The sequence below is a fragment of the Acinonyx jubatus genome, chromosome D4 (genome assembly GCF_027475565.1).
Source record: "Acinonyx jubatus isolate Ajub_Pintada_27869175 chromosome D4, VMU_Ajub_asm_v1.0, whole genome shotgun sequence".
Taxonomy (NCBI): Eukaryota; Metazoa; Chordata; class Mammalia; order Carnivora; family Felidae; genus Acinonyx; species Acinonyx jubatus.
In genome coordinates this window covers 84062055-84088489 of record NC_069391.1, presented here as the reverse complement: position 1 = coordinate 84088489, position 26435 = coordinate 84062055, and the positions used below count along the sequence as shown (strand labels likewise).

Below are 26435 nucleotides of genomic sequence, written 5' to 3'. Positions count from 1 at the left end.
TACAGAGAACAATGATAGTCACAGTGACTGTAATTTTCTAGAATTATTTATAATGCCTCCCCCCCCCCCCCCCCCCCCCGCCCTCGCCGCCAAACTCCAACCAGTATCAACTCAGGTATCTATTAGAAGAGTAAATGTTGGGGCACCTGGGTGGCTCAGTTGGTTAAGCATCCGACTGCAGCTCAGGTCACGATCTCGCGGTCCATGAGTTCGAGCCCCGCGTCCGTGAGTTCGAGCCCCGCGTTGGGCTCTGTGCTGACCGCTCAGAGCCTGGAGCCTGTTTCCGATTCTGTGTCTCCCTCTCTCTCTGCCCCTCCCCCGTTCATGCTCTGTCTCTCTCTGTCTCAAAAATAAATAAAACGTTAAAAAAATTAAAAAAAAAAAGAAGAGTAAATGTTATCTAAATTATGACACATTCATTGGGATATCCTACAGCTCTTGAAATCGGGAGTATCAAAGTTTTTTGCCTTCATACCAGCAACACAGGAGTTCCAACTACTTGACATCCCGTCAACGCTTTCCATTGTCTTTTCAACTTTAGCCATTCTAGCGGGTGTGTAGTGGCATTTCATTGTAGTTTTATTTTGCTTTTCTTTAACGATTAGGGATATTGAACATCTTCTCATTCTTTCATATTCTTATGGAGTGGTCATACATCTCTTGTGAAGTGTCTGTTGCTTATTTTTGTTTTTAAGTTTATTTATTTATTTTGAGAGAAACAGAGACAGTGCAAGCAGGGGAGGGGCAGAGAGAGGGAGACAGAATCCCAAGCTGGCTCTGCAGTGTCAGTGCAGAGGCTGATGCAGGGCTCGAACTCAAGGAACCGTGAGATCATGACTTCAGCTGAAATCAAGAGTCAGACGCTTAACTGACTGAGACACCTAGGCGCCCCCTTTATTTGCTTTTCTATTGGATAGTTCTTTTCTTTTTTCTTTCTTTCTTTCTTTCTTTCTTTCTTTCTTTCTTTCTTTCTTTCTTTCTTTCTTTCTTTCTTTCTCTCCCTCCCTCCCTCCCTCCCTCCCTCCCTCCCTCCCTCCCTCTTTCTTTCTTTCTTTCTTTCTTTCTTTCTTTCTTTCTTTCTTTCTTTCTTTCAAGAGAGAGAAGGGGAAGGGCAGAGGGAGAGGGAAAAGGAGGGAGGGGAGAAAGGGAGAGAATCTTAAGCAGGTTCCATGGTCAGCACAGAGCCCAACATGGGGCTCGATCCCACAAAATTGAGCCATGGGCCAAAATCATGAGTCAAAGTTCAACCAACTGAACCACCCAGGCACCGCTGGATAGTTTGTCTTTTTAATGAATCCTAAGAGATCTTTATGCCTATTCCTCAAACAAGCTCTTTTTCAGATACCTGCTTCCAAATACTTTCCCCTATTTTGTGACTCACCTTGTCATTTTAACTGTGTTTTTCACAGAGCAAAAACTTTTAATTGTGAAGAAGTCTGTCTTATCAACATTTATTTTAGGGTTCATGCTTTTAGTGTCCCATTGAAGAAGTCTTTGTCCTGTTTTCTTTTATGAATATAATATTTTAGCTCTTAAATTTAAGATCCATTCTGATTCATTAATTTTTGTGTATGGTATGAGGCATTAAGGTTGAAGTTCTTTTTTTCCCCTCATACAGATATCCAGTGGCTTTGATCTTATAAAGTTAAAATCCTTACCATAGATCCAACAATCTCATTCCTCTGTTCACCTTAAGAGGATTGAAAACATGTCAATGCAAATATTTGTACCCCAATATTTACGGCAGCCTTATTTATAATAGCCAAGAACTGGAAACAACCCAATGTCCATCACATAATGAAGAGATAAACAAATTGTGAGATATTCATATAATGAAATGCTACTCAGTAATAAAAAGGCACAAAATGCTTGTTTAACATAAATGCATCTCAGAAATATTACAGCAAATGAAAGAAATCAAACAGAAGACCACATAATGTATCTTCCATTTATATGAGATTCTAGAAAAGACCATCCTTCAGGGACAGAAAGCAGATCAGTGGTTTCCAGAGTCTGAGGGTCAGGGGAAGAAATGGATTAAAAAGGGTATGAGAAATATTGGGGGGATAATGAAAATGTTTCATATCTTGATTATGAAGATGCCAAAACCCTACTGTTAAAATGGGCAAGTTTTACTGTGTGTGTATTAGATCTTACTAAATCTGGGCAGAGTCCATAGACAGGAGCAAATGTAAGGGAAATGAACTTGAAGAGTGATTCTCTCTGGTATCGGTTGCCCGAGAGTTTACAATATACATATACAACTAAGACAAGCCCCCCTTGATAGAACACGATACCACTACATGGGCAGTGCAAGTATTTTATAGCCAAGTATTTCCAGTTCCCCCCTCTCACCCCTTAGAATATTTTGTCGTTCATTTCATTTCTCCATAAGCTATAATCCTGGAATACATTGTTGCTATTATTATTTCAAACCAACTCTTAACCTGTGTGATCAGTGAAGAATAAGAAACATGAAGTTTATGTTTTACCCTCATTTATTCCTCTTTCCAGCGCTCTACCTTCGTTAACACAGATCCAAGTTTCTGACCTGTATGGTCTTCCTCTACTCTAAAAAACTAACTTTAATGTTTCTTGTACAGCAGACCACCCACTTCGACTTCTGCTGTCTGAGAATGTGTTTATTTCTCCTTCCCCTTTGAAGCATAATTTTAGGGAGGCACAGAATGCTAGGTTGGTGATTCTTTTAACACTGTAACTATTTCACTTTGGTCTCTGGCATAGTTTCTGAGCTTCTGATGTAATTCCTGTTCTTGTGGAGGTAAATTATCCCTGCCCGTCCCCCCACATGCTGGCTTTTTTAAGATTTTTTTTTTTCTGTGTCTTTAATTTTTCTGCAGTTTGAATATGATATGCCTAAGTGCAGAATTGTTTTTTGTTTTTTGTTTTGGTATTCAATCTGCTTGGTTTCCTTTAAGCTTCCTGGATCTGTCTTCCTGGATTTGGTGTCTGTCATTAGTTTTGGGAGATTCTCAGTCATTCTTGCTTCAAATATTTCTTCGGTTCCTTTTTCTCTTTCCCTTCTGGTATTCCCATTATGCATATGTTACATCTTTTTAATTGTCCCATAGTTCTTGACTGTTGTCTGTTTTATTCCTTCTTTTCCTCCTTGGATTTCAGTTTTGGAAGTTGCTGTTGACATTTCTTCAAGCTCAGTGATTCTTTCTATGACTGTGACCAGTCTACTAATGAGCCTGTCAAAGGCATTCATTTCTGTTAGTGTTTTTATGATGATGATGATGATGATGATTATATTTCTAGTGTTTCCTTTTGAATCTCCGTCTTTCTGCTTACATTACTCATATTCTTGCAATGTTTCCTACTTTTTACATTAGTGCCTTTACCATATTAACTAGTTGTTTAAAATTCTGATAATTCCAACATCTTTGCCATATCTAGTCTCCTTCAGATGCCGTCTCTTCAAAATGTGTTTTGTCTTTTAGTGTGCCTTGTCATTTTCTTTGTTGCAAGTAGGATATAATGTACTAGGTGAAAAAAGTAATGATGTACTAGGGAAATAGGCCTTGATGTAACATTTCAGGTTTATCTGCCTGTGGTCATTGTTTGCTGTAGCTGTAGGTGTCAGGGGCTACATTTCCCTCTGGTGTCCTTGTTTTGTCTTCTTTGTTATCTTTGGGTTTCCCTAGAGACTTTAAAAATGTTGCCTAATGCGGGAGCTGGGTGGCTTGGTTGAGTGTCCGACTGTGGCTCAGGTCATGATATCATAGCTCGTAACTTCAAGCCCTGCGTCAGGCTCATTGCTGTCAGCACAGAGCCTGCTTGGGATCCTGTCTCCTTCTCTCTCTGGTGCTGGGTGAGGGACCCCATTCCCCAGCCCTGTGCTCTGGTCTCAGTCCTTTTTTTTTTTTTTTTTTTTGTAATATAATTTATTGTCAAGTTAGCTAACATACAGTGTATACAATGTGCTCTTGGCTTCGGTGGGTAGATTCCTGTGATTCATTGTTTACATACAACACCCAGTGCTCATCCCAACAAGTGCCTTCCTCAAGGCCCATCTCCCATTTTCGCTCTTACCCTGCCCCCCGCCATCAACCCTGTTTGTTCTCTGTATTTAAGAGTCTCTTATGGTTTGCCTCCCTCCCTCTCTGTTCAAAACTATTTTCTCCCCTTCCCTTCTCCCATGGTCTTCTGTTAAGTTTCTCAGGTTCCATATGAGTGAAAACATATATCTGTCTTTCTCTGACTGACTTATTTCACTTAGCATAATAGATTTTAGTTCCATCCATGTTGTTGCAAATGGCAGGATTTCTTTCTCATTGCCAAGCAGTATTCGATTATATAGGTATATACCACATCTCCTTTATCCATTCACGGGTCGATGGACATTTGGGCTCTTACCATAATTTGGCTCTTGTTGAAAGTGCTGCTATAAACGTTGGAGCACATGTGCCTGGAACATTCTCCAAGACAGATCACACACTGGGTCACAAAACAGGCCTGAATACATATAGAAGAATTGAGATCACACCATGCATATTTTCAGATCACAATGCAATGAAACTTGAAATCAACCACAAGAAAACATGTGGAAAGCCTCCAAACGCATGGAGGTTAAAGAACATCCTACTAAAGAATGAATGGGTCAACCAGGCAACTTTTTAAAGAAGAAATTAAAAAACATATGGAAGCAAATGAAAATGAAAACACGACAGTCCAAACCCTTTGGGATGCAGCAAAGGCAGTCCTAAGAGGAAAATACACTGCAATCCAGGCCTATCTCAAGAAACAAGAAAAATCCCAAATACAAAATCTAACTGTACACCTAAAGGAACTATAAGAGAACAGCAAAGAAACCCCAAACCCAGCAGAAGAAGAGACATAGTAAAGATTAGAGCATAAATAAACAATATAGAATCCAAAAAAATAGAGTAATGAATCTAAGAGCTGGTTTTTTGAAAAAATAAACAAAACTGATAAACCTCTAGCCAGGCTTCTCAAAAAGAAAAGAGAGAGGACCCAAATAAATAAAATCACGAGCAAAAGAGGAGAGATCACAACAAACACCACAGAAATACAAACAAGTATTAGAGAATACTATGAAAAAGTTATATGCCAACAAACTGGACAACCTGGAAGAAATAGACAAATTCCTAGAAATGTACACACCACCAAAAGTCAAACAGGGAGAAATACAAAATTTGAACAGACCCATAACCAGCGAAGAAATCGAATCAGTTATCAAAAATCTCCCAACAAATAAGAGTCCTGGGCCAGATGGCTTCCCAGGGGAATTCTACCAGACATTTAAAGCAGAGTTAATACTTACCCTTCCCAAGCTGTTCTGAAAAACAGAAATGGAAGGAAAGCTTCCGAACTCATTCTATGAAGCCAGCATTACATTGATTCCCAAACCAGAGACCCCACAAAAAAGGAGAATTACAGGCCAATAAACCTGAAGAACAGGGATGCAGAAATTCTCAACAAGATACTAGCAAAGCGAATTCAAAGGTATATTAAAAGAATTATTCACCGTGATCAAGTGGGAGTCATTCCTGGGCTGCAGGGCTGGTTCAGTATTTGCAAATCAATCAATGTGATACATCACATTAATAGAAGAAAGTATAAGAACCATAGTGATCCTATCAATAGATGCAGAAAAAGCATTTGACAAAATACAGCATCCTTTCTTAATAAAAACCCTCAAGAAAGTCACAATAGAAGGAACATACCTTAATATCATAAAAGCCATATATGAAAAGCCCACTGCTAATATCCTCAGTGGGGAAAAATAGAGAGCTTTCCCTGAGATCAGGAGCACAACAGGGATGTCCAGTCTCACCACTGTTGGTTAGCATAGCGTTGGAAGTGCTAGCCTCAGCAATCAGACAACAAAGTGAAATAAAAGGCATCCAACCTGGCAAAGAAGTAGTCAAGCTTTCACTTTTCACAGACGACATGATAATCTATATGGAAAACCTAAAAGACTCCACCAAAAAGCTGCTAGAACTGACACGTGAATTCAGCAAAGTTGCAGGATACAGAATCAATGCCTAGTATCAGTCTTTTAGTGCACCTGTGACCTAGGACTGTGACCTTGATCTGCCTTGGATTGCTTTCCCCCCATCGGAGAGGCATGAAGGCTAGCCTACACTGGAGTTGGGTGTTTGCCTTCTTCCATGTTGGTTAGGCTCCAGTAAAATCATTTCTGTTGAGAACAGGCCTTGTTAAAAAGAACAGAATATTCTGAGCATATTTAAAAACAGCTATTTTTGGGGCGACTGGGTGGCTCAGTAGGTTAAGCGTCCGATTTTGGCTCGGGTCATGATCTCGTGGTTCCCAAGTTTGAGCCCCGTGTCAGGGCTCTGTTGTTGACAGCTCAGAGCCTGGAGCCTGCTTCCCCCCTCTTTTTGCTCAAAGCCCAAGAGGAAAGTGAGATACTGATGGGCTGCTGGAGGTCAAAGTCATGCAAGTGTGGGGGCCCTACTAACACTGGATCCCTTGGTGTTTTTTTTTTTTAAGTTGATTTATTTATTTTGAGAGTGAGCAAGAGTTGGGGAGGGGCAGAAAGGGAGAAAGAATTCCAAGGAGGCTCTGCACTGACAGATGCAGGGCTTGAACTCATGAAGTGTGAGAGCATGACCTGAGCTGAAATTAGGAGTGGGATGCTTAACCCACTGAGCTAGCCAGACACCCTTCCCTTGGTGCTTTTAACTCGCAAACTTGTCCAGAGCCTCCAGCAGTTCATTAGTTACACATTAGGGTTTCCTAGGCTGCTTCTGGCCTTTTGTTACAGAGAAGCCAGTGGTGATTCTATCTGCCACTCTGCTCACTGTTAGAGGCAGTGGTTTGCCCTGTGACTTCGGTTCTGATGCATTCAACAGGAGCTGTTGATTTTCAGTGTGTTCAGCTTCTTTGTTGTTGTGTGAATGGGAGAGAGGACTTCTCGGCTCCTGGCATGCCGGACAAGAAACAAATACTTCTCTCTGGATGATAGTATGTCAATGAATTCTTCCTTTGTACATCCTTCACTTTCTGCATTTTCTACAATGTACATATATTCCTTTTAAGATAAACAGGAACGGGGAGCCTGGGTGGCTCAGTCGGTTGAGCGTCTAACTTCGGCTCAGGTCATGATCTCGCAGTCTGTGAGTTTGAGTCCCGCTTCCGGCTCTGTGCTAACAGCTCGGAGCCTGGAGCCTGCTTTGGATTCTGTGTCTCCCTCTCTCTCTGCCCCTCCCCCACTCGCACTCTGTCTCTGTCTCTGTCAAAAATAAATAAATAGTAGAAAAAAATTTTTTAAGATGAACAGGAAAACAAATGTTCTTACACTACAGAAAAAAATTTTATTTAGAAAGAAATTTTTTTAATGCTTTATTTTTGAGACAGAGAGAAACAGAGCATGAACAGGGGAGGAGCAGAGAGAGGGGGAGACACAGAATCTGAAGTGGGGTCCAGGCTCTGAGCTGTCAGCACAGAGCCCGACGCAGGGCTTGAACTCGCGGACCGCGAGATCATGACCTGAGCTGAAGTCGGACACTTAACCGACTGAGCCACCCAGGCACCCCCAGAAAAAAAAAATTTAAATGAGTTTAATCTCTGTTGCCTTGGAAGAAAATAAGGCAAGTTGCAGAGAATAGTATCGTATTTTAAAAAATAATAAAAAAATAGGAACATCTACACACATACCCCCCACCCTGCTGCTTACTATCAACATTAAAATGACTTTAGGGGCACCTGGGTGGCTCAGTTGGTTGAGCATCTGACGCTTGATTTCAACTCAGGTCATGATCCCATGGTCATGGGATGCAGCCCCATGTTGGGCTCTGTACTGGGTGTGGAGCCTGCTTAAGATTCTCTCTCTCTCTCTCTCTCTCTCTCTCTCTCTCTCTCTCTGCCCCTCTCCCACTCACGTGTGTGTGCGTGTGCGCTCTCTCCCTTTCTAAAAAAAAAGAAAAAAAAAACTTTAAAATTCTATGGTCCTCATTAGCACACTCTTAGTATTCAAGGAGACTCTTGCCCAACCAAATAACTATTGTTCATGACGTGAACTTCCTGAAAGACACATTGTCTCTTTAACAAAGCACCAAATGTGATCTATGTGCCCTAAGATCCTTTGAATCTCCACTCGAAATCCTTGCTTTACTACTTTTCCCGATCCTGATTTATTGTAGCGTGATCTTTATGCAATTCTAACCAAATCCCCACATTGATGTACCTTAGATCACATTTCAACAAAATCCAACCTTGACCTTCCCTTTCGAACTACCAAATCTCCATCAAGGTGGCCCTCTCCCTTACGGCACCAGGCGATGAATTCAGCTTGTTTTATTAACAGGTGATGTTGGTGATAGCTGGGGAGCCAGCCTTTGACAGTATATAGGACCCTAGGGGTTTATGTGAACGAGAACATCAGGCTGTTATTGCTGATTCCCTCGTGGGGGTGAATTCTAAATTTTTTGGGCTATTATTTCACTATTTGTGGTGGACACATGTCCATTTTATAGTGAACTTTGATTAAAGCTTTGGGAAGAGAATTTTAAAAATACATCTATTTGGTGGTGGGATTCTGCATTCATTCTCTTTGAAGTTTAGAATCTCACAGTGAGCCTTGCTTTGTAGCATTTCTAGGGTTCACAAAGGCCTCTTTCTTGTGCATAATAAAACCCAGTGTTTATAAACAGGAAACTGGTTTCCCCATACTCTTGACTTAGGTTTTTGTTTGTGTTTTTTGCCTTATTCAATTTAGAAAATCCCTTTGGAAAATCCTTACTGAAAGTGATGCAGAAAACGATACCCTCTTACACGAAGGGCTCGGTCATTTAGAACACGCCCCTTCCACTCTCCATTAAGTCTGATGTCCTAAACCACACCCGTGATGAGGACAGCTCACCTGGGCATACCTCTAGCAATCCTAGACCTATCCATCATCGTTTGTCATACCGTGCCTCATCATTTTTGATGGTCTCTCCCTAAGTGATTGAAACACTGAGATTCATACACTCGGACAGTATATAGGAGCAAGGGCAGAAACGGTGCTTTATCTGGCTTGATGTAGCTCTTACTGAATAAAATTTAGGAAGAGATATGGACTTGGCTATTCTTCCAAGATACCTGCACAGGAAGATTGACTGTTACTATCAAATTCTCATGGGAAGTACATTTATTCATAAGGGAAGAACGTGTCTCTATCCTTTTGCTAAGCAGACCAAAAAACATTTCCCCAGGTATTACACGTTATCAGTCTGAATGAGGTTCAAGTCAAGCACAAATGAAGATTGCTTCCTGGTCACACAGATGACAGGAAAGCTGTGTCAGGGAGACAGGGAGCAAATACTTGGCTTTTTCGCTTATTCTCATTTATGTTGATTTTACTAGAATGGCTATCGGGTGATGGATGCGTATGCCTGCACCAATCATGTACATCAAGACCAGGTTCAACATGGCCTCCTATCATTCCCCGGGAGGGAAATAATAGAGATTGAGAAGGTGATGGAGCCAGTGGCGCTTTTTCAGCTGGAACATACATCAGAATCGCCTGGAGGCAGTAGCAGGGTCCGCATCCACTGGGGTCTAAGGGACAAGGTCCTGGTCCTTGTGGAGTGGCTTCTCACTGAGAAGGAAGAGCCAGGGTAGTAGACGAGCCCAGCCCCAGAAATGGGGTCCCAGAGGCAAGTTCCAGTGGAGCCAGGGGGTCTAGAGAACTGAGTCAGGACTGATGGGTAAGCCTGGCTGTGTGAGCCAGTGCAGAGCAAACGGGTGTGCGGGGCTCATCAACAAGACCAGTTCCGTATCTCCCTTGCTGGGGTGGGGAGGTGGGGAAGCTGCATGAAACATAGGCCCGGGAGCCAGAGTCTTACTTGCCAATTCAGCTTTGGTGCCCTGGCCACAGCTATTCAGTCTCGTGTTTGCATGATCCTCCCTTGTAAAAGAGGAATGAGAACTATGCCTTCTTGGGGCACCTGGGTGGCTGAGTCGGTTGAGCATCCGACTTCAGCTCAGGTCATGATCTTGGGGTTCATGAGTTCAAGCCCACTGTCAGGCTCTGCGCTGACAGCTCAGAGCCTGGAACCTGTTTCAGATGGTTTGTGTGTGTGTCTCTCTCTCTCTCTGCCCTTCCCCCACTCATGCTCTGTCTCTCTCTCTCTCTCAAAAATAAGTAGACATTAAAAAAAATAAATTGAAAAAAAAATGCCTTCTTCACAAAGTTCCTATAATTAAATAAACCCATTAAGGGATCCAGTACATTTCTCTATAGTCTTAGCTTCCTTCCTGCATTCCTAGTAAACCACAGACCTGAGAAAGAACTAAGCCCACCTACGGGCTCAGCCCACCTACAGGCTGAGCTAAACCGAATGGCGGTCACGATGAGGATAAGAAGTCAGCAGCACCCCAGTGTAGGATGGCTTACCTTTTGCTAATGCGTGCCCACTCTCCCTACCACCTTATCACTGTTCTGTGGACCACCTCTCCTGTCTGCTGGAGTCAGGGAGAACAACACACCGAAGACTGGGGAATAAGAACGAGAGAACATTCTTCCACAACAGAAATTCTGAAGCATAAAGGCAGTGGTCTGGATGGCTTCAGAGCAGCAATGCCTCCGAGGCTGAGAAGAGATTCCAATTTGTACATCAAGTATTGGAAACAGAAATGGTAGCAGGGAAATGAGACTCTTCTCTTTGAACTGAAACCAAACCATTCAGTAACAAAATCTAATACAGTTGATTCTTACATGGGAGTCTCCAATCCTACCGCGGCCAGCAAACTCTAAACAAAGAGTAAAAGGAAACTCAACACACGCTGTAATGATCAGACTAACTGGAAAGTCAGACATCAGAGTGGACACTTAGAGGGACAAAGGGGTTTCTCTGGAGGATGCATTTTGTGACGGTCAGATTTCCTTCAGGATTCCACGTTCAGAAAGCAAGAATCGTGGCATTCTCCTTAGGCAGTTCCAATTCATCGACCCATTAGAGAGGAGAGAAACCTTTTCCATGTCATAATGAGGTCCATAAGAGAGGAAGTTCTGGCATTCTTTGAAAACTTGTGCGAACAAATAAATGCAAGACAATTTGGGGACCGTTGGGGAAATGGGACTGAGATTACCCATGAGATACTAGGAAGCTACTGCTCATTCCCTTGGGAATGGAAGTGGGATTGTGGGAGCCAGGAGATGGCTTGAATCGTTGGGAGATTTGTGCTGAAGTGCTTAGGGGTAAAGTGTCATGATGGCTGGGTCTTATTTTCAAAGTGGTTTAATGAAAAAAAAAAAAGGAGAGGGACAAAATATTGACTGTTGTTGAATCTTAGCAGGAGAGTATATGGGTGCATGGAATTGGTCTTGTTCTCTTGAACACCTGTGAAATCATTGAAAAATCAGGAGATGTTAATATATAAGTATTACATACCATATTACACTATAAATCTATATTACCATATAGCTTATCTGGCTAGTAAACAGAATTTAAAGCACTAGAAAAGGGTGAGCAGGGGCTTAGTGTGGCTTGGTCCATGGCACCAGATGTCTCCTGTTGCTTGAGATTAAAGTCCTGAAAGCAATGGGCTCTCCCTTGAGACAAACCTGGTTCATTCCAGGAGACCGGCTTTCTAGGTCTTTCCGCACCCCCCCCCCCCCCCAAGCCTTCCGGATTAAGAGACTGCCCAGCCCTCTGCAGGAGACCTTCACTCAGGCACCACGGTTTCAATCCCCTAGAACTCAAAAAACAAGAGGCAGTGTTGGTGGAGCTAAATTGTCTCTTTATTAGGAAAGCACCAACACCACATTCTTGGAAATTACTGGAATTTTATTTGCCTCAGGCTTATGACTCGCAACCAAAGACATTGTGCAAAGAAAGCAAAGATTAAGTACACTTTAGGGAGAAGGAGACGATACACATCAGTAACATAGGAGATCGGGCTGACAAAGGAAGTCATCCAATACACTAGAGAGATTGCAATATTCAATAGCGTTTTCAACAAAACTTTTTTTTGAAATCAAGAGCAAAAAAAAAAATTCAGCAATGTTTACAGTAGACATAAATCGTATACAGTTCAAAAAGCATTTTTTTTTCAGATCATAGAGCATAAAATGGAAAAATGTCTATGCAGGTGAAGTCTAATTACTGTACACTTATCACCTATTAAAGTTGCTTATATGTACCACAGTGTAAACAAACAAACAAACAAAAACAATACCGAACAAATAAAAACTCTGAAAATTGCCTGATGAAAAATAAAATAACCAGTGGCTTTTAATGGCTTCTCCTGGTTATCAGTGCTACAAAAAGACAAAAAAATCTTCTCATCTGGACAGGTGGTAAAACCAGGCACAATCAAACCGTTACCAAATGAGACCCACCCATAGAAATATACTATCCACCCACATATTTTCCATCAAAAGCTTTGTTTGTTTGTTTTAATCTTTGAATCTTTGAGGCCCATTTGGTCACAATATGTTACAAATATTTGTGTGTGTGTGTGTGTGTGTGTGTGTGTTTTTACACCATGATATCATATGTTTGTCTGGCACTATCCTAAAGCTAGTTTATAGATGAAGATGCTATAGAAACAACCCAGGGCCCATAGGACAAATGAACTCACTGGGAAGAAATGAGAGGGGACGAAGGAACTCAGTTCTACTGAGGAAAAAAAGGCCCGTACTCCTCACTCATCGTCAGTCCCGCTTGCTTCTGACTGTTCCTAAAAATAAGACAAAATGAAGCAAATGACACCTAAGAAAAAGAAGCAATAAACCATCCCGAGGGCAAGGCAGAAAAGACACGACATTTTGGAAACAGTCAACCCAAGTCTCTTCGTTCTGTGTCAAGATGGCGAGACGCTTGTGAGGAATTCAAGCTAAAAAGGGGAGCCCCCGCTGGGAAATCCCAAAGCAATTCCCACCATCTGTACTACTGTCTTGCTTTCTTTCACTGTGGCGTGAAAAGTTCAAGGCTGATAATTCTTATTTTTAACACTATGGGTTTGGAAAATTCACCAGAGGCAAAAGTACCATACGTTGGATGTCTACTCACGGGGACGTCTTGTAAAGAAAACACAGCATTTTAAATGTATTCGAAAAGCCTGGGCCAAGGGTGAAGGCTGGGTGTGGGGCTGGGGTAAGAATTCTCAAATGTTTTCATCAGACCCAAATGGTGGTGCCCTGCAGCACACGGACCAAAACGTTAAATTCTCTGTCCAGAAAAAGAAAAAAGAGGGGGGCGAGTGATAGCCTGAGGTCTTCTGGAAAGTGAGTAAGTGGAGGGGATTTCCCAAGGCCGGTGGCGGAAGTTTCTGCCAGCAATGCCACTTGCCTCCAGGATTCGGGGACGGTGTTGTGCTGTTTGGGTCTGAATTCAACTTCTGCGGTTTGCTACTATGACCTGGAGGTAAGCACATGGAACCTTGGCCCTGGTTTCTGGGCTATGTTGCAAGCAAGAGAAACCTTAATTATGGATCATATGGGAAGGTAATTCTTTCAGGGCCTGGCTCCATAAGTGCTCCTGAATTTTTCCACCATGAAAAATAACCTGCCATGGAGAAAACTGTGTTGGGAAGTGACGGGAAGATTAAGAAAGGAGGAAAGAAAACACAATTGACTAGTTTTTCATTTTTGAAGACAATGAAAAAGGCCCTAAACACAAAGCCCGCGATTCTTTGTCCTAGATCATGCAGCTTTAGTTCACATCCCTCAATAACAAAATCTCCCCAAGTCTTGGTGTTTCCATTTCTGGAAAATAAAGAGGGTTATGAAAGAGGTAAAGCGGGGAGAGGGCTTCTGGGCCTCAGTCAAAGCCTGGTCCACTTACGTTTTCCTCCTGCTCCTCATCGCTGTCGAAATCACTCACTACGGGCTTGGCTTTTCCTCGATTCGGCCTTTTCTTGCCTTTGCCTTTGTCCCGGCCTTTCTCGTCTTTTTTATTGAGCTTGATTTTCACCTTGACGGATTTTGCTGCAACAAAAACAAAACCACAGTGAGCCATCGGGGGAAGTCCTTCTGCAGGTAGTAAAAAAGGGCGCCAAGCTGCAGGTGACAAATCAGAAGGTCACGGAGTATCCAGAACCCTCTCAATTCAGGCTTGTTCTCCATGGTCCTGTTAGCACCCCCTTCCACTCACAGACTTTTCTTGGTTAGGAGGATAGATTAACATCATCACCCTAAGGAGGCAGCATGAGGGATGAGGTCTTACAGAAGGCTGGGTTCTTTGGCTGTTCTCTTAACTGGCCAGACAGGGATCTCCCTCAGCAGGATAAACAGAGCTGTGTCTTCCCTACTCCTGGGGGGGTTTTCAGGAAAAAGTACAAGTAAGAGTAAGGCTTTTAAAAAAATTTTTTTGAAGGCCCGTGTTACTATGGAGATCACTCTAGTTGACTTAAAAAGAAAATTCACATAGTTGAATAATATTAACAGCACAGAAAGGTAGAAAATGCAAAGTTAAATGATTGTATGCTTCCTTTCCCACCATCTCTAGTAATTCCTTATTGTTCTCTTTCTGGTGATTATTTCCAGAAAAAAACAGCTTACATTTTATAATTACATAAAGATGTCAAGCATGCGCACGCAGACACACACTTTGTTTTATGCATGCTCAAATGTGACATCTTGCCTGTATTCTCATATATGTGGGACATTTCTATCCATTCATGTACATATTGGTCTAAATCTAAGTATTTTTCATTTGTGAGAGAGAGAGGGAGGGAGACACAGAATCTGAAGCAGGCTCCAGGCTCCGAGCTATCATCACAGAGCCTGATGCAGGGCTGGAACTCAAAAACCTCAAGATCATGACCTGAGCTAAACTTGGACATTTAACTGACTGAGCTACCCAGGCACACCACCCACCCTCCGCCGCCCACCTAATTCTTTCTAAAGCCTGTAAATGTTCTACTTCAAGGGTGCATGAAAAATTCTTTAACCCTTTAGTGGTGAGTGCTGAAGTTCCCAGGTTTTTTTTTTGTTTGTTTTTTTGTTTTCTTTTTCAAATTTAGAATATAAGCAAAGCTGCTGTAAACCTATTTGTTGACAGGTTTGGCAGAACTGAGGAGAGATATGGTGAACATGTATCCACATGGTAAATTTCTACCAGCATTCTACTCAATGAACCTTCAAAAACTGGCATCCCTCTTCCCTTTCAAAGCTATTCTGAGGACAGGAATAAGAACACGAGGGAGGATTCAATGTGCAATAAATACCACAGAGGCAGGTGCGTATTCCAATGTACAAGGAAGATCCGTCCCATGGCACTGGGCCAGGACGGATGTCCGTGGAATACCATGTTTAGGATTTGATGATGAAGTCACTAGGGATGTGTAGCCCTCATTCAAACCAGTTAGACTGCAATATCATGATTACTGGGTCTCAAGGCACATGGAAATGTATATTGTCATGGAGGGAATTACAGTTCTAGAAGGAAGCTTAGAGATGAGAGTTTTTCTTTTTAAAGTTTATTTAAAGAGTCGGACATTTAACCATGATGAGAATTTTTCAGACTTCCTTTGTGAAGAGGAGGGACCCACCAAAACACTGACACAAATGAAATCTTCCATGAGAGCACAGGGTATCCACAAAGAGGAGATTGGAGCTGTTCCGAACTGTAGTTCCCAAGTATGTTCTCCACCCAACCCGAATGCAGCAAAGGTGGGCAAATGCGAGTACACAAAATAGTATTCTAGTCAAGGCTTCCCTTCCTTGTGCCCAAATGTCTGCTGCATCATGAGCTATCGGGTATGGCCCTGTTGTTGTGTGTGGAGTAATTTAGGAAAAGGAGAAAAGCTGGGGTGCAAAGGCTGACCTACTAATGCATAAGGATGTGAAGCAAGGCCTCTAAAAACCCTCTAAAAAATTTCTAAAATTTTAATGTTTATTTTTGAGAGAGAGAGGCAGACGTAGAATCCAAAGCAGGCTCCAAAGCTGTCATCACAGAGCCCAACGTGGGGCTCGAACCCACGAACCCCGAGATCATGACCTGAGCCAAAGTCGGATGCTTCGCCGACTGAAGCACTTGGGCATGCCGCCTCTAAAAACTTGCTAAACGAAAAGAAGACATGAAATATCTTTATCTACACAGGTGGAGCATTTCCTGACATTTGCAGTACAGAAAATCCACGCAAGGTGTGAAAGGGCAGAAGGCTGGCAGTAAAGGTAAGAAAGTACTTCTTTAAATACACCTCGGAGTGGGAGATACTGGAAAGCTACCCGATTTTGTGTGTCAGTGAACGTGTTACTTCCAAAAAGCCGTCATGCAAAACTCGACTAAAAGATGGGACCTATCAGGTAAGCACTATAAACAGCATCCTATGGCTTTATGATCCCACCATTATGTACCCATGAAAACTGTCCTTTATCAGGCAGAATAACAGCCCCTTGGAGATGTCCCTGTCCTAATCCCCAAAATGTTACATTACTTGGCAAAAGGGATTAATGTTGCTAATCAGCTGCCCTTCAGAAGGGGAGATAAGCCTGGATTAACCAGGGGAGCCCTGAGTCCTTAACAGAAGAAGAAGAGGAAGTCCCGAACTTACCTGCTGAGGACACATTGATTCTACAACTATATACAGAACAATTTCTGCAGGAGGAAAAAAAAAAAAAAAAAAAAACAACGACCCCAAACTAGCTAAGTGACTTCTACACATTAGGCAAATGAGGAAAAAACATCACATCAAGAGGAGAGGCTGAGGCACATTCTCACCATAAACCCCACCCCTGGGGTGGTGCTTCCAGTTCAGGAGGTTAACGCAAAACCTGGAGATGCTCCCTGAGGAGTGAAGGGTTTGAGCCCCACATCGGGCACCCCAAGTTTTAAGACCTGCAGCCGAGAGAGGAGTTCCTAAGACATCTAACTTGGAAAGCTAACGAGTCTCACATCCAAGAACCCCCACAAGGCTGTAGTGAGCTGCAAAATGGGGTGTCTTGGCCCAGGACCCAGTACAGGGGCAGTGATTGAGAGGCACCCAGACTTTAAGTGAAAAAGGCTTACTTGTTTTATTAAAAGCTCAGCCTGAGCAGCGGGTGCCTCATCTGACGCACTTCTATAAAGGCCTGCTGGGGTGCTCCCCGGGGTGGAGGCATCATGCACTTTCCCTCTACCTCACCAGTGTGTCTCCTGGACAGGAGCTGGTACCCTCCTCTGGTGCCCAATGTTGGCAGCTACCCCCACCCCCACCCCAGGGCGAAGCAAAAGGCAAGAGTCCAAGAACCCCAAACTTTTAGTGAAAGAGACCTATTAACTTGGTTTCACAGACGCGGTGTGAGGGGAAAATCTCCTAATGAAACATACCTCTATCTAAAGACAGGCAGGAATCCTTTTGCAAGACGTAGCAGGGCAGGCCTTACCTTTGAGCTCTTCCTCTGCCACACTCCAGAGAGAGCCAGGAGATCCCAAAGGGCCATTTCTACATGTAGGGCCATGGTTTTTATGTCTGCCAGCCCCGGGACATCTGGCTCTGGTGGCCCGCAGCTTATGCTTATGTCCCAGCAGCACTGTAGATGTTGGCTCACTTTAAAAGTATCTAAGCAGCCTGAACCGCCATGCTCACGGAGATCCTCCCCTTTCAGACCATGACTGGTTCTTGGCACAACCTTAACCACTGGGAGCCACTGAAAATAAAACAGGCTGCTCAGAGTATCACAAAGGTGTGAGAGACCACCAAGAGGTAGAGCAGGGTTGAGTAAGTTTCGTCTTCAACAAGCGGTTAAGCTTTTAAGACCGAGAGAAGCCATGGTTTAACGAGTGCATCAAAACCAACACAGACTCCAGGGAGGTGAAGAGACAGAGGTATAGTGTTCTCAATGAAAGAGGAAGGTACACATTTAGGTGTATCACTTAGCTCTATTTTCTTAGGGGCTTTTTCTGGTTAGGAGTTTAAAATAATGGCCATAAAAGTGCTCACAGAACTGGGTAGGAGAATGGATTAACACAGGACTTCCACAAGGAGACAGAAAATAGAAACAAGTACCCAGTAAGAATCAGAGCTGGGCCACCCAGGTGGCTCAGTCGGTTCAGCATCCAACTCTTCATTTCAGCTCCGGTCATGATCTCATGGTTCGTGAGATCAAGCCCCAAGCTGGGCTCCATCCTGGGCACGGAGCCTGCTTAACCTTCTCTCTCCTTCTGCCCCTCCCCTGCTCACTGTCTCTAAATAAACAAAGTCCCAGAGCTTACGAATGCAGTAGCTGAGCTGAAAACTTCATGAGGAGAGATCCACAGAAGAAGGAATAAAACAGAACTGGACCAGCTGGACAAGTACAAGGGAAACCCCAGAAGACGATCAGATTTTTCAGCAGAAACTTTCTATGCCAGAAGGGAGTAACAGATAGATGCAAAGTGCTCAAAGAAAAAAAAAAAAAAGGCCAACCAAGAACATTCTACCTGGCAAATTTATCATTCAGAACTGGAGAGAAAAATGTTTTGCAGACAAGCAAAAGCTAAAGTTCATCAACCTCAAGAAGTGTAAGAGGGACTTTTCAAGCTAAAAACAAAGGGTGCAAGTTAGGAGCAACTCCTATGAAAAAACAGTAGTGAACGCATCACTTGTAAAGTTAATATGAAGGCTGAAGACAAAGGTAGTAAAAATAACTATAACTACAATAATTAGTGGAGATATGTAAGTATGTACACAAAATAAGGAGATGTAGCATGTGACTTTAAAAACCTAAAACGTGGAGGGGGTGGGGACAATAAAACTGTAGAGCTTTAGAATATGTTAAAACCTAAGTTGTTATCAACTTAAAATGGATTGAATAAATATAAACTGTTGTATGTAAGCCTCCTGGTAACACAAAGCTAAAACCTCCAGTAAATACACAAAAACTAAAGAAGTCTAAGGATACCACTAACCCCAGTCATGCAACCACAGAGGAAGGAGCAAAAGAAGAAAGGAACCATAAAAATTCCAGCAAGCAATGAACAAAATGGCAGTGAGCACACAGCTATTATTAATTGGTTAAAATACAAATGGGCTACATATGCCAGTCCAAATAGGCTGAATGAGTGGATAAGAAAAAGCAAGACCTGCCTAGAAGATACTCACTTGAGATCTGAAGACACACAGACTGAAAGGGAAGTGAATGGAAAATCAATATATTCCACACAAATCGAAACCTGTAGCAACAAAAGTTATATCAGACAAAACAAACTTTAAAACAAAGACTGTACTAAGGGAAAAGGAGAGGCTTTACATCCTGATAAAAAAGGTCAATCCAAGAAGCAGATATAATATTGATAAATATTTATGTACCCAACATAGGAACACCTAAGTACATGAAGCAAATATTAGAGGATATAAAGAAAGAAAATGTCAGCAATATAATGAAAGTAGAGGAGTGTATCATCTCACTTAAATCAGTTGATGGATTGAAATGACACATGAGATCAGATGAAATTCATACATGTAGAGAGAACATTCCAACCAAACACTGCAGAAGATACATTCTTCCCAAAGGCACATACAACATTATCCAGTACCGATAACATGGTGGGCCACAGAACAATTGTCAATACATGTAAGAAGAATGAAATCATGTAAAGCTTTTTTTTTTTTTTTTTTTTTTTACTACAGTATGAAACTGGAAATCACTCACAAGAAGGAAATAGGAAAAACAAAATACACAGATACCACACAACATCCTACTCAACAACCAATGGGTCAACAAAGAAATCAAAAAGTAAGTGAAAGTCTCTTGCACGAATGCAAATGGAAACAGTAGTCCTAAGTCTGTGTATGCAACAAAACCAGGGAAGTTCATAGCAATACAAACCTACCTCAATAAACAAAAATCCCAAATAAACTATTGATTTTACATCTATAAGAACTAGAAAAAGAAAGCCCAAAGTTAATGGAAGAAAGGAAATAATACCAATCAGAGAGGAAATAAATGAAATTGAGACTAAAAAAACAATAGAAAACATCAATGAACTAGAAGTTTGAAATGGTAACTAAAATTAATAAACCTCTAGCCAAGACTCATTAAGAGAAAAAGAGGGCTTAAAATCAGAAACACAAAGCATAATCAGTGACTACCATGAACGATTATATGCCAACAAATTGGAAAATAGAAAAACATAGATCAATTTCTAGAAACTACCTTCTAAGAAGCCTCAGTTACGAAGAAATAAAAAAATCTGAATACAGCAAATACAATAAAATTGAATCAGTAATTTAAAAAACCATAAAACAGGGGCGCCTGGGTGGCTCAGTCAGTTAAGCAGCCGACTTCTGCTCAGGTCATGATCTCGCGGTCCGTGAGTTCGAGCCCCGCGTCGGGCTCTGGGCTGACGGCTCAGAGCCTGGAGCCTGTTTCAGATTCTGTGTCTCCCTCTCTCTGACCCTCCCCCGTTCATGCTCTGTCTCAAAAATAAATAAATGTTAAAAAAAATTAAAACAAAACCATAAAACAAAATCTAGAACCAGAAAGCTTCACAGGTGAATTCTACCAAACAATTAACAGTTATAACCTATCCTTTCTCCACTTATTCCAGCAACTGAAGAAGGAATGCTTTCAAACTCATTTTACAAGGCCAGCATTAATTACCCTGATACCAAAAGGTCAATATACATGAAGGACACTAATGCAAAAATTCTCAGCCAAATACTAGCAAACTGAATTCAACAATGCATGAAAAGATCACATGCCACAATCAGGTAGGATCTACTCGAGGGAGGCTTCAAATCCACAAAACAATGTAATATGCCCTATTAACAAAATGAAGGATAAAAATCCCATCTCAATAAGATACCAAAAACACACCTGACAAAATTCAACAGCCAGTTCTGGTAAAGATTCTTGACAAAGTAGGTATAGAGGGAACATAGCTCAACATAAAAGACACCATATACAAAAAACCCGCAGCTAACAACATACTCAGTGGTGAAACACTGAGAGCTCTTCCCCTAAGAGGAGGAAAAAGACTACGACGCCTACTCTTGCCACTTTTATTCAAGGTAGTAGTGGAAGTCCTGGCCAGAGCAGGTATTGAAGAAAAAGAAATAGAAGGTATCCAAGTTGGAAAGGAAAAAGTAAAACTGTCACTACGGACAGAGGACACGATACTAAATACCGAAAAGGCTAAACACTCCACTAAAACACTATTAGAATGTGTGGAATTTTACGAAACAAAATGGATGAACCTATGGGAAAGGAAAAAAGAGAGGGAAGCAAACCATAATATACAGAACAAACGGAGGGTTGATGGAGGGACGTGGGTGGGGGGTGGGCTAAATGGGTGACAAGTATTAAGAAGGGCACTGATTATGATGAGCACTGTGTGTTCTATGTGACTGATGAATCACTAAATTCTACTCCTGAAACCAATATTACACTACACGCTAACTAGAATTTAAATAAAAATTTGAAAACAACAAAACCCCGCTACTGGAACAAAAAAATGAATTTGGCAATGTAGTAGGATACAAAATGAACATACAGAAATCATTTGTGTTTCTATATACTAATAGCTATCAGAGAAATTTGGGAAACAACGCTCCTTCCAACTGCATCAAAAAAATGAAATACCTAGGGGTGAATTTAACCAAAGAGATGAAAGACTTGAACTCTGCAAATTGTAGGATGGTGATGAAGGAAACTAAAGATGTCACAAATAATGGAAAGATAGATCAAGCTCAGTCGGTTAAATGTCCAACTGTGGCTCAGGTCATGATCTCACAGTTTGTGGGTTTGAGCCCCACGCCTGGCTCTGTGCTGACAGCTCGGAGCCTGGAGCCTGCTTCGGATTCTGTGTCTCCCTCTCTGTCTCCCCCTGCCTCTCTCAAAAATAATGAACTTAAGAAGACTGAAAGATCAAAGCATCTTTTCTGACCACAGTGGTATGAAAAGAGAAATCAATTATTCGTATGTGGAGCTTAAACAATGGTAGTGAACAGCCCATGGGTCAACAAAGAACTCAAAGGAGAAATTAACAAATAACTTGAGACAAATGAAAATAAAAACACAGCATACCAAAACTCCTGCAGCAGAAGCAGTTCTTAGAGGGACGTTCATGACAATGAATGAAGCATCAAGAAAGAAGAAAAATCTCAAACAAGTCCGAAGTTAGTAGAAAGGAGATAAATAGAGGGTAAAAAGGCAATAGAAAATAACATTGAAACTAAAAGCTGGTTCCTTGTAAATAAACAAAATGGACAAATCTTTAGCCACACTCACTAAGAAAAAAAAGAGGTGTCAGAATCCATCAAAGACAAGTTACAGCTGATATCACTGAAATACAAAGGATCACAAGAGACCATTGTGAACAATTATATGCCAACAAATTTGGCAACCTAGAAGAAATGGATAAATTCCTAGAAATATAAAACCTATCAAGACCAAATCATTAAAAGATAAGAAAATATGAACAGATCTATTATTAGTAAGGAGATCAAATCAGTAATCAAACACCTCACAACTAATAGAAGTCTGGGTCCAGACAGCTTCACTGGTGAATTCTACCAAACATTCAAAGAAGAATGAATACCAATCCTCTCAAACTCTCCCAAAACAAAGAAGAAGAAACACTTCCAAACTCATTTTCTGAGTCCATTACCCGGATACCAAAACCAGACCAGGATGCCATAAGGAAAGAATTTTATAGGCCACTATCTGTGATGAATACAGATGCAAAAATCCTCAACAAAATATTAGCAGTACAAGTTCAACAATACATTAAAAGGATTCTACCCCACACTCAAGAGGCATTTATTCTGGGCATGTAATGATAGTTCAAATCACAAATCAATAAACATGATATACCACCTTAACAAAACAAAGGATAAAAGTCACGATCATCTCAATAGATGTAGAAAAATTATCTGAAAAAAACGCAACATCCACTTATGATAGAAACTCTTGACAAAGTGCATATCGAAGGAACAAACGTCAACATAATAAAGGCTATATATAAGCCCACAGCTAATACACTCAATGGAGAAAAGCTGGAAGCTTTTCCTGTAAGATCAGAAACAAAAACAAGGACGCCCACTCTTGCCACTTTTATTCAACACAGTACCCGAAGTCCTATCCAGAGCAGTTAGGCAAGAAAAAGAAAAGGCACCCAAGTTGGAAAGAAAGAATTGAAACTATCACTAATTGCAGAAGATAATGTATATAGAAAACGCTAAAGACTTCAAATATGTAAGAGCTAATCAAAGAATTAAATGGAAGGATACAAAATCAATATACCAAAATCTTTTGTACTTCTAAACACTAGTGATGAGCTTTCAGAAAGAAATTAAAACTATTCCATTTACAGTTGCCTTGGGAAAAAAAAAAATTCCTAGGAACAAATTTAACCGAGGCGGTGAAAGACACGTAAACTGAAAACTATCCAATATTAATGAAACAAGTGGAAAAATATTTGTGCTATCAACTGGAATAACACTGTTAAGATGCCCATACTACCCAAAGCAACCTGTAGATTCAATGCGATGTATAAAATTCCAATGGCATTTTTCACAGAAATAGAACAAACATCCCCCTAAAATTTGTGTGATGCCTCAAACAATCCAGAGTAGCCCAAGCAATCTTGAGAAAACAAACAAAGCTGGAGGTATCACACTCCTTGATTTCAAACTATATTACAGAGCTAAAGCAATCAAAACAGTATGGTATTGACATTAAAAACAGACACATAGATCAATGGAACAGCATACAGAGCCCAGAAGTGAAGCACACACACGGTCACTTTACAACACAGGAGCCAAGAAGGTACAACAGTGAAGGGCCAGTCTCTTCAGTAACGATGTTGGGAAAACCAGACAACCACGTGCAGAAAAATGAAACGGGATCACTATCTTACACCATACAAATATCACATAACAAGAATTATCTCAATGAAGATAAAAGACTTGAAAGCATAAGACCTGAAACCATCAAACTCCTGGAAGAAAACACAGGCAGGAAGCTCCTTGACATTTGTCTTGACTTTATGGTGTTAGGTCCGAGAACTCATTGCCAACAAAAGCAAAAATAAACACGTGTGTCTACATCAGATGAAAAAGCTTCTGCACAGCAAAAGAAACTATCTGCAAAATGAAAAAGGGGCCTAGTGAATGGGAGAAAGTGTGTGCAAATCTTATCCCTTCAGGAGTTCATATTCAGAATATGAAAGATCTACAACTCAATAGCAAAGCAATCCAATTAAAAAAAATGGGTAAATAATTTGAACAGACATTTTCCCAAAGACATATACAGATGGCCAAGAAGTACACGAAGAGGTGCTCAATATCACTCATCACCAAGGAAATGTGGATCAAAACCACAAAGACCCATCACCTCGCACCTCCTAAAAGGGCCGCTATCCCAAAGACCAGAAGTAAAAAGCGTTGGCGAGGATGCAGAGAAAAGGGGACCCTCGTACCCTGTTGGTAAGAATATAAATTTGTGTAGTCACTATGGAAAACTGTATAGCGGTTCCTCACAAACTAAAAACAGACCTTATTATTTGGCAATCCCACCTGTGGAGTTTACATGAAGAAAATGACACTAAATCGAAAAGATGTGTGAACCCCCATGTTCATTGTGGCATGACTCATAGTCAGGATTTGAAATAACCTAAGTGTCCACCGATGGGTGAATAAAGGAAATGTGTGTGTGTGTGTGTGTGTGTGTAGTGAACTATTATTCAGCCATAAAAATTTTTCCATTTGTCACAACATGGATGGACCCAGAAGGCATTATACTAAGTAAAATAAGGAAGATAAATACTCTACGATCTTACTTAAATGTAAATTCCTAAAAAAAAGAAAACCAAAACACTCCCCGAGGCTGGCTGCCAGAGGTAGGGGCTGGAGGGTGACTGAAAGGGGTTGAAAGGTACAACTTCCAGGTTTGAAACAAGTTAAGTCAGGAGTATAGAATGGTGACTGTAATCGATAATACTATGTATGTGACATTTGCTAAGAAAGTAGATCTTGTATGTTCTCAGCAAAAGAAAACATTTGTAACTATTTGTGGTGATGGATCTATTTTTTTTTTTTAAGTTTTTAAAATTTGAGAAACAGAGAAAGCAAGTCGGGGAGGGGCAGAGAGGAAGGGAGACAGAGAATCCCAAGCAGAGTCCGTGCTGTCAGCTCGAAGCCTGGTGCAGGGCTCGAACCCATGAACAGGGACATCATGACCTGAGCTGAAACCAATAGCTGGAAGCTTAACCGACTGAGCCACCCAGGCGCCCCTGTGGTGATGGATATTAACCAGACTTAGTGTGGTGATCGTTTTACAATATATACAAATATGGAATCCTTACATTGTACACCTGAAACTAACATGTCATTATATCTCAGTTAAAAAAAAAAGTACAAGAGGAGGCAGAAAAGAGGTCGAAAAGACACAGCATGAGAAGGATGCACATGGAATGGGTTCTGGCCTCCAGTGAGGAACGCGGCCCATGAACACCCTGATTTCGGTCCAGAGAGACCCACAGCACACTGTGACCTCTAGAATTGTGAGGTCCTAATTACGCGTTGTGTTAAGCCACTCCATTTTGGTGATTTGTAAAAGCAGCCACAGAAAGATAATACATCAAGTCTCCAGAGAGCTCTGAGAACCTCAATGGATGAGGCTAAGAGGGCAGATATTTGAAAACAGATTAGAAATGTGGCTCTAAAATCGGGAAAGATCTAGCTCGGGTAAGTTACGTAGACCTACATCATCAAACACTGGGATCTCAGAACTGGGGAATAACCACATGCAATTGAAAAATGTAAAATGAGCAGGAGGCAGAATCGCTGAAGAGAATGTCATGGAGAAGGGATGTGGGTGTGGGGACACAACGCTGGCAAAGACAGGTGCCCCATTCTGTGGGGCAATAGGCATGAATCAGAGGTTTGAAGAATGTTTGCAGTGATTTTTGGGTAAAAACGTTCAGGACAGTGTTATTTAGAAGTGATATCGATATATTTTGTTCGCCTCATTAATGAATGTTAATGGATACTGCTGTTATTAATACAGAAAAATTATGCTACAAAACAGTGTGCTGTGCTTTTCTAAAGAAAATATATGGAGAAAAAAACCTGACAGGCCCATTCTCCAAATGTTAAATGTATATGGGGTAGCGGTATTACACATTTTCCTTTCTTAAAAAAAATATTTTCCAAGTTGTCTGTACTAAGTTTGTAATGAAGAACAAATCTAATAAAAAAAAAAAAAACAAACAAAACTTCTGAAGTATACCTGTACTGTTTTACACAGAAGACTGTATATGGAGGAGATTAATTACTTGGAGAGGAGGAGGTAGGGGTGAGAACATACTTAGGTGATCAATTTAGACTTTTGAAGGCACCTGGGAGGAAGCTTCCACAAAAGAGGTATTTGCCTTGGGTGCAAAATTTCTGAGTGGATAAAGAAGATGGGATACACACACACAGGAATATTACTCAGCCATAAAAAATAAATGTCATTTGCCATGACATGGATGGAGCTAGAGAGTATTAGGCTAAATTAAGTCAGAGAAAGACAAATACCATATGAT

At 41.3% G+C, this 26435-nt stretch overlaps 1 protein-coding gene and 1 long non-coding RNA gene across 7 annotated transcripts in view; one reads left to right on the top strand and one right to left on the bottom strand.

The window, feature by feature from the left end:
- The window catches only part of LOC128312246 (uncharacterized), a 110550-nt gene that overhangs the window by 75651 nt on the left and 8464 nt on the right, over positions 1 to 26435 (top strand). Inside the window, exon 3 of the long non-coding RNA XR_008291277.1 lies at positions 16044 to 16117. This is a non-coding gene — a long non-coding RNA (uncharacterized LOC128312246). The remainder of the gene's footprint in view (positions 1 to 16043; positions 16118 to 26435) is intronic.
- The window catches only part of SMARCA2 (SWI/SNF related, matrix associated, actin dependent regulator of chromatin, subfamily a, member 2), a 178296-nt gene continuing 163576 nt past the window's right edge, over positions 11716 to 26435 (bottom strand). For all 6 annotated transcript variants that reach the window (XM_027041104.2, XM_053205306.1, XM_027041109.2 and 3 more), the window contains 2 exons: positions 13785 to 13927; positions 11716 to 12678 (listed from right to left, as the gene is read on the bottom strand). In XM_027041104.2, coding sequence (XP_026896905.1) covers positions 12643 to 12678; positions 13785 to 13927 — 179 coding nt within the window. In that variant the 3' untranslated portion in view covers positions 11716 to 12642. The remainder of the gene's footprint in view (positions 12679 to 13784; positions 13928 to 26435) is intronic.